At 33.3% G+C, this 14,264-nt stretch overlaps 1 protein-coding gene across 9 annotated transcripts in view; it reads right to left on the reverse strand.

The window, feature by feature from the left end:
- Nucleotides 1-1,472: 1,472 nt before the first annotated feature.
- POSTN (periostin) overlaps nt 1,473-14,264 on the reverse strand; it is a 46,950-nt gene continuing 34,158 nt past the window's right edge. For 2 of the 9 annotated variants that reach the window (XM_027856866.1, XM_027856867.1), the window contains 7 exons: nt 13,249-13,329; nt 12,366-12,455; nt 10,866-10,946; nt 10,450-10,533; nt 7,751-7,837; nt 3,705-3,746; nt 1,473-2,481 (listed from right to left, as the gene is read on the reverse strand). In XM_027856866.1, the coding sequence (XP_027712667.1) occupies nt 2,444-2,481; nt 3,705-3,746; nt 7,751-7,837; nt 10,450-10,533; nt 10,866-10,946; nt 12,366-12,455; nt 13,249-13,329 (503 nt within the window). In that variant the 3' untranslated portion in view covers nt 1,473-2,443. The remainder of the gene's footprint in view (nt 2,482-3,704; nt 3,747-7,750; nt 7,838-10,449; nt 10,534-10,865; nt 10,947-12,365; nt 12,456-13,248; nt 13,330-14,264) is intronic. The other 7 variants (XM_027856868.1, XM_027856870.1, XM_027856871.1 and 4 more) reach the window with 5 other exon arrangements.

Genomic DNA, 14,264 nt, shown 5'->3' on the forward strand with positions numbered 1-14,264 from the left:
GACAGAGAGAGGGACAGAGGGACAGAGAGAGACAGAGAGACAGTGAGACTGAGACAGAGAAAGAGAGAGGGAGGGAAGGAGAGAGAGCTCTTAACTTATTGATGGTAAGTAGCACAACCATTTTGATTTACTTTTCATGAACACTGACATTTTTACTGATCCTTCATTACATGTTTAATGCTTCTTCTGACTAGTATCCTATATAGTTGCAGACTCTATGGTAATGGACAGAGATGTGAATATGGTATGATATAGAATCAGATGACCTCCATTCAAGTCCTGATTCTCTCCACTTATTAACTGTGGGACCATAGGGAAATCATTTTATTTCTCTGAGCCTCAAGTTCTTTATCTCTAAAACAGGAGTAATATTGGAAAGGGTTCTTACAATGATCAAATGAGGGTGAGGACCTTATAACCTTTAAAGTGCTATATCTATCCACAAATATTATGATATAGATTTTAACTGTTATTAACCTATTCAAGATGACTTTCGCCAGCAAAGGATGCTGACTGTGAATGCAAAATAGACTTAATATTACTGATGCATGTGACTAAGGAATCCATACCTTTAGACTTCTAAACTCAGTATAAATAATTTACCCTACCAGTCACAAAGAGAATACCACTGCAGAGGAAACTAGATGTAATAGAGTATAGAGTCTTGGACTTGGAGTTAGCAAGGGGTTCAAAAACTGCTTCAGATTTGTACTAAGCTATATCACCTTGGGTAAGTCACTGAATCTTTCTCACACTCTGTTTTCCCACGTGCAAAATAGGAATAATAACAGCACTATAAGGTTATTGGGAGGATCAAATGAGATACTGTATGTAAATTGCTTTGTGAACCTTACTACTCTATATAAATGCTAGCTACTGTGGCTATTTTTATATAGGCAGAAGGATTCACGAGGCTAATCTTTTTTGATGATTAAGGAAAAAGTATAAAATTCAGGGCCTGAAATCTCTCAAAATTTGATATTGTTACCTTTATTTTTGATGACAAAACACTGTAGAAACAGGTAGTTAAGTGTCTATTTAACTGGCAAAATGAGAGATTCAAAATACATTCTTTTAAAGCACAATAAGCATTTTTATATATCATTTTATATTTGTTTGGTGATTTGGTATTTTTTCAAACTATCCAACTATTATTTATGTTAATGAATTCATAATTTTTTAATGTTGGAAGGGACATTTAAGACCATCTAGTACAACTCCTTAATTTTAATGATGACAAAAGTGAGGTATTTATAAATGAAGTGACTTGTCCAAGGTTATTCAACTGTTTAGTAGTAATGTTTTGACTGGGCCCCTGTTCTCTTAATTTTTACTCTATTGAACTTTCCACCATAGCACGTCACTTTTGATTCATAGATACTCCTGAAGGATGAGAACACCTGGACACACTCAATATGCTCTATTTATGTCTCCATTCTGATCACAGCCTTGTCAATACAAGGGACACTGAATTTAGTAAATTTCCTTTAATGAATATTTGTTTCAAATAGAGGTATAAAGTCATGTTCCCAACCCCAAACCACCTATTAAATTAAATCCTTGTAACTTCAAAACATTTTGAAGTAACTTCATTTGGACTTGACACATGGCTATATTGCAACATTCGAGATTAAAAATATACATATATATTGCAAGAAGCAAATGACAAACATTTCATGAGTACAAAACTAGCTATAAAAATGACATCATTTACAAATAAATCCACATTAGTATCAGAAATGAGCAAAGCATTTTTGATATAAAAATTTCCATATCAAGCACCTTTTTTTTGCAATTTAATTACCCATGCAGAGGTAAAATGTTTTCATGCATTCTGTATCTCCCTTACATGTGATTTATGACTCAAGCTTTTTAAAGGGATAACATTTCAAGATTCTAAGATTTACATTGAATTGAATTGGCTTCATTTGGCAAATACTTATGTTGTATGGTGTCTGAAATAAAGAGCTAACCAACACATTCACTTTGCAAATGAATTTTAGAAACTTCACCTGTAGTGCCAAAATATCCTAATCATCCAAATTTTCAGGAAATAGAAGAACATGATGGTGGCATTGGCATTTACCCACTATGCTGGATGCTGTTGGCATTAAGACCTGACAAAAATTTGCAAAGTTTGAAGATGCAATGAACTCTGCTAAACTGCATGTGCAAAGTACATACAGTTCATTTCCCTCTCACTATCCACATCCTTCCACAAACACAACTATTCATTCTTTTTTTAAAAAAACAATCTAATTTCATTTATATTTCTCATTTACAAGAAATAGTAAAATTTACATTCTGAATTGTTCCCTGCTTATTCTGCATGGGCTCATGGTTCAGTTTGTAAAGGGTTCTAAAATCAAAGTGGCTTTCACAATTTTTTCCTCAAAAGTTCAACTGTTGATTTAGAGTTGTATGAAGTCCGGTTTTTGGAGTATCACTGAGGACGGCCTTCTCTTGACCTTCTTCTTGTTCCTGAATGAGAGAAACAAAAGGTACTTTGTAAATCTGCACAAGTCAGCTAACTCTAATCATACGATAACCCATTTGTAACAAATCATTCTGAAGTGACAGGAAATCATTTCCATAGGAGAGAACATCAAGGTGTATGTTCTAGGGAATGAGTCATATTAATAATCAGAGCAAATAAATGAAGATGTATTCATGAGCTTTGTTTTAGAAATGTTTTGTATAAATTTTTTTCTTAGTAATTTGATTCATTTACATTCTAGAAGCTGGTGATTAAAAATAATTCTATGGTAAATTTTTTGGCAAGACTAGGGCTCCACAATATCCATTTTATTAGATCTTTTGGGTGCATATAAATGGTCAATTTTTAGGCAAGTCATATCAGTCTTGGAAAAATAAGCATTAGATTTGATTGGGTAGCTCTTAGAAACTTTAAAATTATATTACATTGCTTCTCCCCTCTTCATTTTTCTATTCTATCCTTCCTAACCCTAGTCTCTGGCCCTTCCAGTGTTAATATTTATAAAGCAATGAGAAGGTAAGTTTGCTGAAAAGGAGAATCTGAAAAATGTATATTTTTTTGTATGGTTGGGAGGTAATTCTAGGGTATTTGTCTTAAATTTAATATATGTATGTATGCATACACACACTTCATTAAATCATGATCTTTCTGAATAGTTACAATAAAATTTTTGCCTTAGCATATGCATAGCATTATGACTCATCATTATTTGTGCTTATTGAACAACTAATCCTAAGCATCTGAACTGACATTTATAGTTTGTCCTAGTTACAAGATTCTTAAAGGCTGTCAGCAAAGTTACACTTGCTTTGCTCTCTCTTCTTTACTTTAAGATTTATGAATTGATACTTGAACTCAATAAATGAAGGACAGACCAGTGACTAGATATTGTCTCCTGCTAGTTGCTACCTAATTGCTTTTCCTTAGATATTTGTATTTTTCGGTTCCCAATAATTTTACAGAAAACGATTAACATTATTTTTGTTTCACATGAAATTTTCTACTAAAAATCTCTCTTTTCAGGACTTATGCAAACTTTATGCTATGTAAAAGGCTAACATAGTAGACTACCTGGAGCTTCATTTTCTGTGATTACTGACAACTAAATAAAAATTTAAATGCTTACTATACATTAGACATCAAAATTTCTCAAGAAACTCAAATGTTTTGTTTTTGAAAGGATATACATATTTTTAATATGTTGTACCTTGTGTCCTTTTGTTGGCTGGTACTTTTCTGATTGGTCGGTCTAAAAATAAATAGTAATAGTTAGATATATTCCAAAAGTGTGCTTGGATGCAAAGTGGAGTACCTAGTTAAATGAGACCATACAAATCTTTGGTAGTAGACATTATGCTTTCACGACAGGAGCTTTAACAGTGGTAAATTTGTTAATGTGAATACCTAAAACAAAGAAGTTTTCATTCACAAAAAGAAACTATCACTTAATTCACAAATTAATATAAATGTTCATTACATGAATCATATGATGTTCCATTATGTGATTTAGAACACATCATAATGTCCCAACGGCTATATACATAGCATGGCCCCCCACTTCCCCTACCCTTTGCTATAGATGACATTGATTTGCGTTGCAAAGAGATAGCTGCTAAGTGGTATCCAATGTTTAGGAAAAGTAAATTATCACAGAGTTATTAAGTAGATATTCCCATATATAAAACCATTTTCTTTTCCAGTGCTAATATAAGGGACCTCTTTAAATCTCTGTAATATTTTTAGCTTTGACAATAAAGTTAAAAGCTATGTAACAATGATTGAGTATTGACTGGAAATTCCCAGGAGCAAAAAAACAAAGGAATTAAAAAACAAACAACTCTATATCTCTATGCCCAAGCATACTTTCCCAAGTCAACATGACTGCGTCCCCCAAATATTCTTGTACTTTTTTTAAAATTTGGCTTTTGCTAAAGTCCTCCTCTGATCCCTGAGTATGGCATAGATATGACCTTTGCTCTGAAAGGTCATGCCTATGAATAATAAGCTGTAGCTCAGAAGTTCTTAAGTTTTTTTTTATGTCATGAATCTTTTGCACTGTCTGGTGAAGCCTATGGACCCATTTTTTCAGAATAGTATTACAGTCAGTTAGTTGATAAACATTTACTAAGCACCTACTGAGTTCCAGGCTCTGAGCGAAGCAATGGGGATGAAAAGAAAGGAAAAAGAGAGTGAAATGGGGAAGACAACAAGCAGCAACTATGTACAAATAATCTACAGAATAAATTAGAAATAATCAATTAAGGGAAGGCACCAGAAATAAACAAATTAAAAATAAATAAGGAAAGGTTAAATTTCACTTAAAGATTTGTAAAAATGAAGTTGTTGGTTGTCCACCCAAGTTTATGGACCCCCTGAAATCTATCCATGATCTCCTTGGAAGACAATGGACCTCAGGTTAAGAACTGGTGCTCTAGAAGGTACTAACACATAGTAAAAGGCTTTAAATATAGGCTAAATGACACAGTTGTCTAAGGACCAAACTAGTTAAATCAGATAACTTCATCTCTAGGAAACTGCATAGTACATATCTTATATGAGCATAGTTGTTTGCATGTTGTCTCCCCCATTAGACAATGAGCTCCTAGAGGGTAAGAATCATGTTTTTGCTTTTCTTTGTGACCCCAGTGCTTAGCACAGGTCCTGACACATAGTGAGGACTTAATAAATGCTTGTTGTTGTTGATGAAGACTGGTCATCATCTGAAGGGCACTCACAGGAACAAAGGACCAGACTTACTCTGTTTGGATTCAGAGTGAATGAGGAGCCATAAATAGGTGTTACAAAAAGATCAAATTAGACTTTATGTCAGGAGAAATTTCTTAGCAACAAGAGCTGTCCAAAAGAGGAATGAGTTTGCTTAGGGAGGTGGTGGGTTTCTCCTTCCTGGAGATCTTCAAGTAGAGCAGGTTAACCATTTGTCAAGTACATAGAAGTTTGGTTTTCTTTGGTATAAAGGCAGGACTAGAAGGCAACAGAGGTCTCTTCCACTTCTCAAATTCTGTGATTCTGTGCTAGTTTGATTAGAAGCAATTTACTTTGGATCATGTTTGTATGCTGGATCATATTTTAATATTTCTGGCTTCTCTCCTCATTTTGAACTCATTTGATATCTCTACACATGGAAGCACTATCAAGTGGGAGCACAGCTTTTGGCCACCAATAAGTCAATATTTTCAATCTTTTTTTTTTTTTAACAGTATTTCTGGGAGTGTAGATCTGAAAAGAAAAATCGGTTTCTATACAAACACTACTTCCTGTTCTAGTTCATTCCCTAGAAAAATCGGAGTTTGTTGTCATTCATAATATCTTTATAGCTAGTGACCAAATGAACATTTCTCAATCTGGTTTGTGTTTTTTCCTAGTTTTTTGAAATAGCATAATTAATAGGGTTTGTGGCATTCATTCAGAGTCATTTATGGATTTTTCTCTTGGAGCTACAGAAATAGAACAGTTATATGGTTTGGGTTAATTCAATTTCCTATCATACACAGCACTATTCCAAAATGTCTTCCATTTAAGTACGAATAGTGGGCCATACATAATCATAGCATTACAATAAATTGCAGAAATACAGTGAAACCTCATTAATTTAGACTAAACCCAATGGATAGATAAAGTGCTTCCTGCCTCTGAATCTCATCCACAGGACAAAGAGATTGAAATAGAGGTTCTTCAAGTTTTCTTCTAACTCAAAGAATCTTTGATTTTGCATTTTACTTATAGACCATTTTCAAATAAATGCATTGTTCATTATTGTCAAGCACATAGTGCAGTGGCAAGGACATTGTTTTGTAAGTCTTTGGATCATAGATGTAGAGCTGAAATAGACCTCAGAGGCTATGTATTCTAACCCTTAATTTAAAATTTTAGGTAGAGGATCTAGGTTCCAATCCTATTTCTGTCACTTACAAATTATGTGACACTCGGCAAAACAATTCATCTTTCTGGAACTCATTTTTTTCCCTCTGTAAAAGGATCAGTTTGGACTACAATGACCTATTTCTCAATCACATAGTACTACTCAATAACACCAACACATGGCTAACAAAGAATTGCCAAGAAGAGATGATGACCTATTTTTAATAATAGCCAAGGATTACTAACAGGTTGTGCTTAAAGTGGAGAAAAATAGATTGTTGTCTTAACTAGTTTAAACATTTTCTCTGTAACATTATTTACCCATTTAATTTGCTAAATAAGAACAGAGACTGGGATAAGGATTGAACCTGTGTTTTCACTGATATTAGGAACTCCCTGGTGAAGAAATACTCTCTACCAGTGCAGGCTGCCATCTTCTTTGCAATTTACAGTCTTAATGAATTGCCTAGAGTACAAGTTACCTGCACATGATCACACAACCAATAAGGGTCACAGATGAGACTTGAACCCAGGTTTTCCTGTCTTCAAAGTCAGATATCTAGTCTTTACTACATGAAATCTTTCTATTTGCTAAGCATTTTAAAATAAATATGTGTAATAGGGAACTTATTTACTCCAACTCCAAATTCAATCCAATTAATGACAAATGAAGAATACATGAAGTCTGAATTAATGAAGTTTCAGTGAGTTATTAATTCATGATTTAGAAATTTGATAATGTGAAAATATGAAAGTAACTATTATGAAAGGTACAATATTATTTTAAATATTATTTCTAAACTTAAGGATACTCTCTGCCACTCAAAATGAAGGACCATTATGTTTGACCATGTTTGTAGATGTGAACTGAATGGATATTAAAAAATATTATCTGGATGCTCATAACCATAACATATTTTTGTTTGAAGCATTCACAATTGGAAGGTCCTAAACTGAATACATAAATTCAATCAATTTCTTCATGTGTGAACAACCTCCACTAAATTTCTACCCAGTGCTTCATCATGTCATTAAAGTGACCTTGAATTCTCAAGGGTTCTACTCATGGAAACAGAGTTCAGGAAAATCTAACCATGCCAGAGTGATGGGGACAGACATTCTGTCCTCTGAGGACCACCCTCACTATTGTTCCAGATTAGCTTCCATTGCAGCAGAAACATCCACTGAGTTTTAAAGGGGTTGCATGAAATCTGCTTCTGTGAAAGCTATTATCCAATAAAAGAAAAACAAATACTTGAAGTATTGATAGATGAATGATTTTAGGAAATACTGTTGACATTTCTAAAACCAAAACTATTTGACAGCAACTGAAGATAGGAACCTCAGGGCTATTAGAGGCAGAGACAAACTAACCTGCCTGGAGGACTTTCTTGGTTTCCGTTTCGATAATCTGGGGTTCACTCTCAATTACTTTAGTGAACTTGGTGTACTCAGTTCCAGCTAAGATAAGCATTAGAAACAAGTGATCACAGTTGTATAATTCAATATCAATTTTGAGAGAGCATTTCCTTGGGTGATGGAATTGGGGACATTTCAGAGGCGAGTGGTTGTGAGATATCATTACATAAAAAATGATGTATACTTTGTAAATCAAAGTATATAGGGTTAAACAATAGTAATTCAGAATATGGCAGTCTAGCACAACTAAGGCCTAAAGGTATCCATTAGGTTAGAATGAAATCCATTAGGTTTATCTACAGTCAAATTTTATAGACTTAATTCCTTCAATTATCTTATAAGTGTGTCTTTCTCAAAAACCAGGAAAGGGATTATGGGTGTCTTAGAGCAACAACGATGGGCTGCATGGTCATAAAATTAATCCATTGGCCTGTCAACAAGTTAAATATTGTACTTTGCAGTACAAATGAAAAGCAGCCTAGAAAAAAATATGTTTCAAAATGTACAGAATATAGTAATAGAAAATTAGACTTTATAGAAATACAGGACAAGTACATTTTGGTGAATAGACTCAAATCAGAGTCAAATCCCTTAAGGGAAGGATTCCATTTACTAGGGAAAAATAGAACATTATCATAACTAATAAAGAAGCCCATAAAATTCCATATACACATCTTGCCTTGGGCATGGATGTGGAGAGGAAAAGAAAAAATGATCAGAAGCTTAAAATTCCAATGAGATAATGTCTGCAAAGTGTGTTATGATCATAAATGCCATATAAATCATCAGTTAATAATAGGTTCTAAAGTTGGAATGGATCTTAGAAATGTTCTAGTCTAACCCACTTCTCCTTTTCACAGAGAAGGAAACTGAAGCTCCATGTAAGCTATTCATCTTAATAAATACATGAACAAATCAATAAATAAGAAATCTTACATTTGCATGATGAACTATTAGGAAATTATATCGTAAAATTTTATAAAACATACAAAACAACAGCAATAGTAAGGCTAAATGAATTAAAGCATTACAACAAGATGCAGCTACAAATTGATTCATTCTTTAATAAAGCAGTACTATTCTACAAAGCTGCCTATCATGGAATGGAAGAAAAAGGAATTCAAATAATATTTCACAACATAACTATCAGGTGTATAAGGACGTAATATACTTGGACTTGTTCTGTATTTGAAGACATTAGACTTTCACTATTATTAAACTTGGACCAAATTGTCCTCTATAGTCATCTCCTTCCAGGGAGATGGTTTTCCTGAACTCCCAAGCTACTTCATTGAAATTATGCTCACCTTGAGGAAAAATGTAGTTAATTCATTTTTAATATTTCAAAGTTGTCAACGAGTTTTTGAGGTAAGGATGAAAATAAGTAAGATCAAAGGATAAATAATAGCAAAAATCATCCAAAACAGATAAGTACACACCCTATGGGAAAGATAGGCATAGGACTAAAATATACATTACTTAAAACAGCTTGGAATAATTATTTTAAGCAAGACAGGCAACATTTTCTAGGGTATAGAGAGCTTGCCTTAAAACCAGGAAGACCTGAGTTCAGTTCCTATCTCTAACACATAGTGCCTATGTGACTTTGACCTAGTCACATACCTTTCAGTACATCTAGGCATAGACTCTAGTGAAAGTACTGACCTGCATTAGCAAAGGAAATTTCATCATCTGAAAGTTCCTTTTACCAGGGAAATAATTTTAGTCCCTATTCCACTTCTAATTCTAAGTCAATGACTAATTTCTCTTTCTATTTTTATAGGTTTGATTTTAGTTATTTAAAGTTTATTATATATATATATAATATATATACATATGTATTTAAATCAATCATTTTCAGTAATAATTTTTATAAAGAATAATCTTTCTGGATAAATTTGAGTTTATTTAGGCATAATTAAAAAAGGTTATGAAAATAGTATACCTGACCTAATTAGAAACACTCATGTTGGCTATGTATCTTGCTATGAGCTAACCAGTATTTAAAACTTAGATGATGGAACTTGAATTCCTTTTTTTTCCTCACACTGCTACCACAGGCAGTTCTACTTAATGCAACAAGCAGAAAACATTCCATATTGTTTTAGATTGGGATTAATTTCATGTGCAAAAATCATCTACACCCCCTACTACGGTTAGAAGAAATAGATATCACCATTCTCAAGAATGTAGCTTTGGAAAAGAAAGTTATCAAAGCATCAATTCTTGCTATTTCTATGCATATAAAGATTCTATTAACATGCTTGCTGCCCTGGAAGCAGTGAATACTCATTTCAGGCTGCTTGAAGAGTATGCTCTGTAGAATCTCTTTAAATTTTCAAATTTACCTGTTTTACAGTTTTTAAATGGAAAAAAAAAGTCTTTATATGTGAGTGAAAAAAAGTATTCATTGCTCCCCATGCTTTGTTCTAGGAAACCTTTTAAAGACTGTTGAAGCTGTTCATCATTTGGTCATTTTCATTTTGATTCACCAAAGCAAACCAATTGGTCTGTTAGAACAATCCATGGAGCTGCTTATAAAAATAAATATTAATCTGAAACTCATTCAGTCTTTAAAAAGCTGAGAGAAAATGTATTGTGAGAACTTGTCTCCAGTACCTGTTAAAAAGGTTAGTCATTACCCATTTACTAACCTCCCTGAAGCAGCCTTTTGATTTCTTCATCTTCAAGCAAATGAGCATCACCACCTTCAATGAATTTGGTGACCTTGGTGACCTCTGAGTGGATACATGTTCATAGCAGAAATTGGTTTATTCAAGATAATCACACAAAAATCAATTTCCTGAATACTTAAACAGTAATAATTTTGGGACCAACATTCTTTTTTTCTGTTACAAGACAATACAAGATGGTTTTGTTTTACCAAACAAATAAAACCAATATGACTGCTAAGTGATAGAAGACCAAATCTGTGATCCTTTTTGTTAAGGTGGGAGGGAACCTAAAGCAAAAAGAGAATTGCAGCAGAATGGACTTAAAAGCTTCAAGATTTTCATAAAAATGACTGATCTTGAGAGACCCGGATTCTTATTAGTGTAAAGATACATACCTTCCTGGAGCAACTTCTTTAATGTTTCTTCTGTCTCTCCAACATTACCAGAAGAAATTCTGGTATATTTTATTTCAGGACCTGAAGGAAAGAAAGAATTGGAATATAATATTTTAAACCTGGACTAATCCATTCAACTCAACAAGCACTTAGGCACTTAATATGTCTTTGTTGACTGAATCAATGCAAGATAAGAACAGGGGCTAGGGAGTAACCACAGTCAGGAAACTTAAAAATGTGATTATTAAAATACTCATACTAGATTTAAAAATACCAAATGGCATAATACGTAAACAGAAAGATCTTTCTCTGGGAACCTATATTAAAATATTCATACTAGATTAAAAAATACCAAATGCCCCAATACATAAACAGAAAGATCTTTCTCTGGGAACCTAATTTCTTTGTATTTACTCTTTTTATTTATTTATTTATTTTTTTAGGCAATTGGGGTTAAGTGACTTGCCCAGGGTCACACAGCTAGTAAGTGGTGTGAGGCGAGATTTGAACTCAGGTCCTCCTGACTTCAGGGTCAGTACTCTTTCCACTGTGCTACCTAGCTGCCCCTTGTATTTATTCTTTATAGACTCTTTTGTCTCTACTCATCTGTGTTCATGTTGTTTACTCCTAATAGAATGGAAACTCATTGAGAGCAAAGATCATTTCATCTTTTGTTTTTGCATCCCTAACACTTCACACATAGTAGGTACTTAATATATTCTTGTTGACTGAATCAATGAAAGATAATAACAAGGGGCAGGGAGTAGCTACAGTTAGGAAACTTGTGAATACATTTATTAAGCTTCTCATATTAAACTAAAAAATACCAAATTACTCAACATTCAATATGTAACTAGAGAAACCTTTCTCTGGAAAACTAAACTGAATATCTTCTAAATAATTCAGTTATTACTGTTTATTCATAATAGGGAAAATAAAGCCTCTTCATTTTGTACTAATGTAGTTCATATGAGATTAATATGCTCTTAAAATCATATAGCACAGTTCTATCTAATGGGAAGTATTTATATGGTGAACATTAAATTCCTTCTATTGCTGCTGTGGTACTAAGAAATACCTATTTAAATAGTTGTTTCCTGATTTAGAGGGGCAATATGACTGTGGATAGAGTTGACTTTGGAGTTAGGATGATGTGGGTTCAATGAAGTCCCACTTCTATTACACATTGGCTCTGTGAACCTGGGTAGGATCCCTTCATATAATTTTCTAAGACTAAAAGTTGCAGAAGAGATACTGAGAAGTTCCTCTCACCAATAAAATCACAGGTCTACACACATACACAGAGAGAGAGAGAGAGAGAGAGAGAGAAAGAGAGAGAGAAAGCGAGAGCATGAGTTTACTGGCCAGTGTATTTTGTTTGCCTTAACTAGTTTTTTTGCTACTAAGGACTACTTTCTCTCCATTGACAAAAATACATTGTAATGATAAATATTTCACTGTGCAGTGAAGATGTTGGCCATGTACAGAAATATCATTTACCTTTAATAATTCTTTCCTCTGTTGTCTCTTTTTCAGTTATTTCTACTGGTCTCCCACCAATAATTTTGGTATATTTTTTAATAATGGGCTCTGAAATGGATAAAAAAGACCAATAAATCCCTCAGTGGGTATTAGAATACTATTCACAAGGCAGTTGAATGTTTCAGTTTCTCACTGAAAACAATATCATTTAGACATTTAATCCAAAGATGAGCTTTATTAATAAACCAGCATTCTCCCTGATGTAAGTCCAGATCTACTTAGCATCAAGTTATGACAATGTTATCATGGATTTTGGGCAGTGGGAAAGACCAAACTAAACAACTGCTAGCACCTTGTTTTACTTTTTGACGACTAGATTTCTTATAAGTCTATTTATGAATTCCAATGAACCATACTAGATTCTATCTTGTACCTTAGAATAAGTTCTAAAGAAAGTTATGTCTTCATAGAAATAGTACCATGCAGGTACAGATTTGCCTGTTATTTGTTATTATAATAATCTTTATTATTTTTATCATGTAGTCTAAAATTTTCATTTCAGCTACAAAATGAAAGTTGAGTTTGGTACCCAAAGCAATCAATTATATGGAAGCTGTTAATTTCATTACCAATCTGGTTCAACTGTAGCCATTGACTGAGTCGCTTTCCCTAAGAGCTTCTCCCTATATACTTTCTGTGCAGTATGATCTCCTTAAGAGTTCTTACACCAGGACAAAAGAATCATATTTTTGAGCAGTTATCAAGCTATATATGATAAAATAATTCCAGTTTTCTTAAAAAGTAGGCCAAAAAAAACAACAGAAATAATGTCACTCTGAATTTCAAAGATGTTTCTAAAATAAGCCCAATGAAAATATTAAATCATGTTTAAAACACTCACCTCCATGAATCACTTGAGTTATTGTTTCACCCTCCTTAATCACTTGGAATTCAGAATCACCTTCAATTGTCATTGAAGGTCCTGAAAAATTGTTTTAAGACAAAGGGCCATATAAAAACTTTTCTTTATATGATTTTTTAATACCATCTGAAAGCCTGTTAGTCTAATATGAAGGGAAAATGTATTTCAAAACTAAATATATATTATTCAAACCTTTAGTTTTTGAAATTATCTCTAAGAACTCGTTTTGTGTAGATGGAGCTTTATTTTGGCATATGACTTAGGTAATGTGTTAACTCTTATTTCTTTACTCAAATCTGAAGATTAAATGGAAAAACAAACCAATCATATGCAAACATTTTTTATTTTATCTTGGCCTAGTGGCAAGATCACTGACTCTAGTGTCAAAGGATCTGAGTTCAAATCCTACCTGGAATGCTTACTAGCTGTGAGAACTTACTAGCTATGCAAGTCACTTAACTTCCCAAGGCCACAGTTTCTCCCTCCATAAAACGAGGGAGTTGACCTAGATGACCTTTGAGATTACCTCAAGGGCTAGATCTATGCATTTGTATATACATGAACATTGATAGAACTTGCTTTACAACACTATCTTGTTTGCTGCCTTTTTTTTCCCTAAATGATACAAAAGCCTCATAATCCACTTTACTTATTTAGTTTTTTATTCATGCATAGGATTGAGTGAAAAATCATAACTGTCACTGCTTTGGAACTACAGAAGGTGTGTGTGTGTGTTTGTGTGTATAATAATTATATGTAATAATACTCACCTGCTGCAGGAAGATGATAAATAGATTAGCTAATTAATTAGTGATCCCATTCCCCTTTAAAATACCAAAGGAAATGCCCAGGTATAGTTTACTTGCAAAATGTCTTTGCTTCATAAGCAAAGCATTTTGAATGTTAGGAAGTTGATTACTGCATTAGTTCACCAAAAATATCTCAGAGAGGAAGAAAGAAGGTTCAGTACATTTAACTCATACTATAAAACCTGA

The sequence above is a fragment of the Vombatus ursinus genome, unplaced genomic scaffold (genome assembly GCF_900497805.2).
Source record: "Vombatus ursinus unplaced genomic scaffold, bare-nosed wombat genome assembly UNPS02011700.1, whole genome shotgun sequence".
Taxonomy (NCBI): domain Eukaryota; kingdom Metazoa; phylum Chordata; class Mammalia; order Diprotodontia; family Vombatidae; genus Vombatus; species Vombatus ursinus.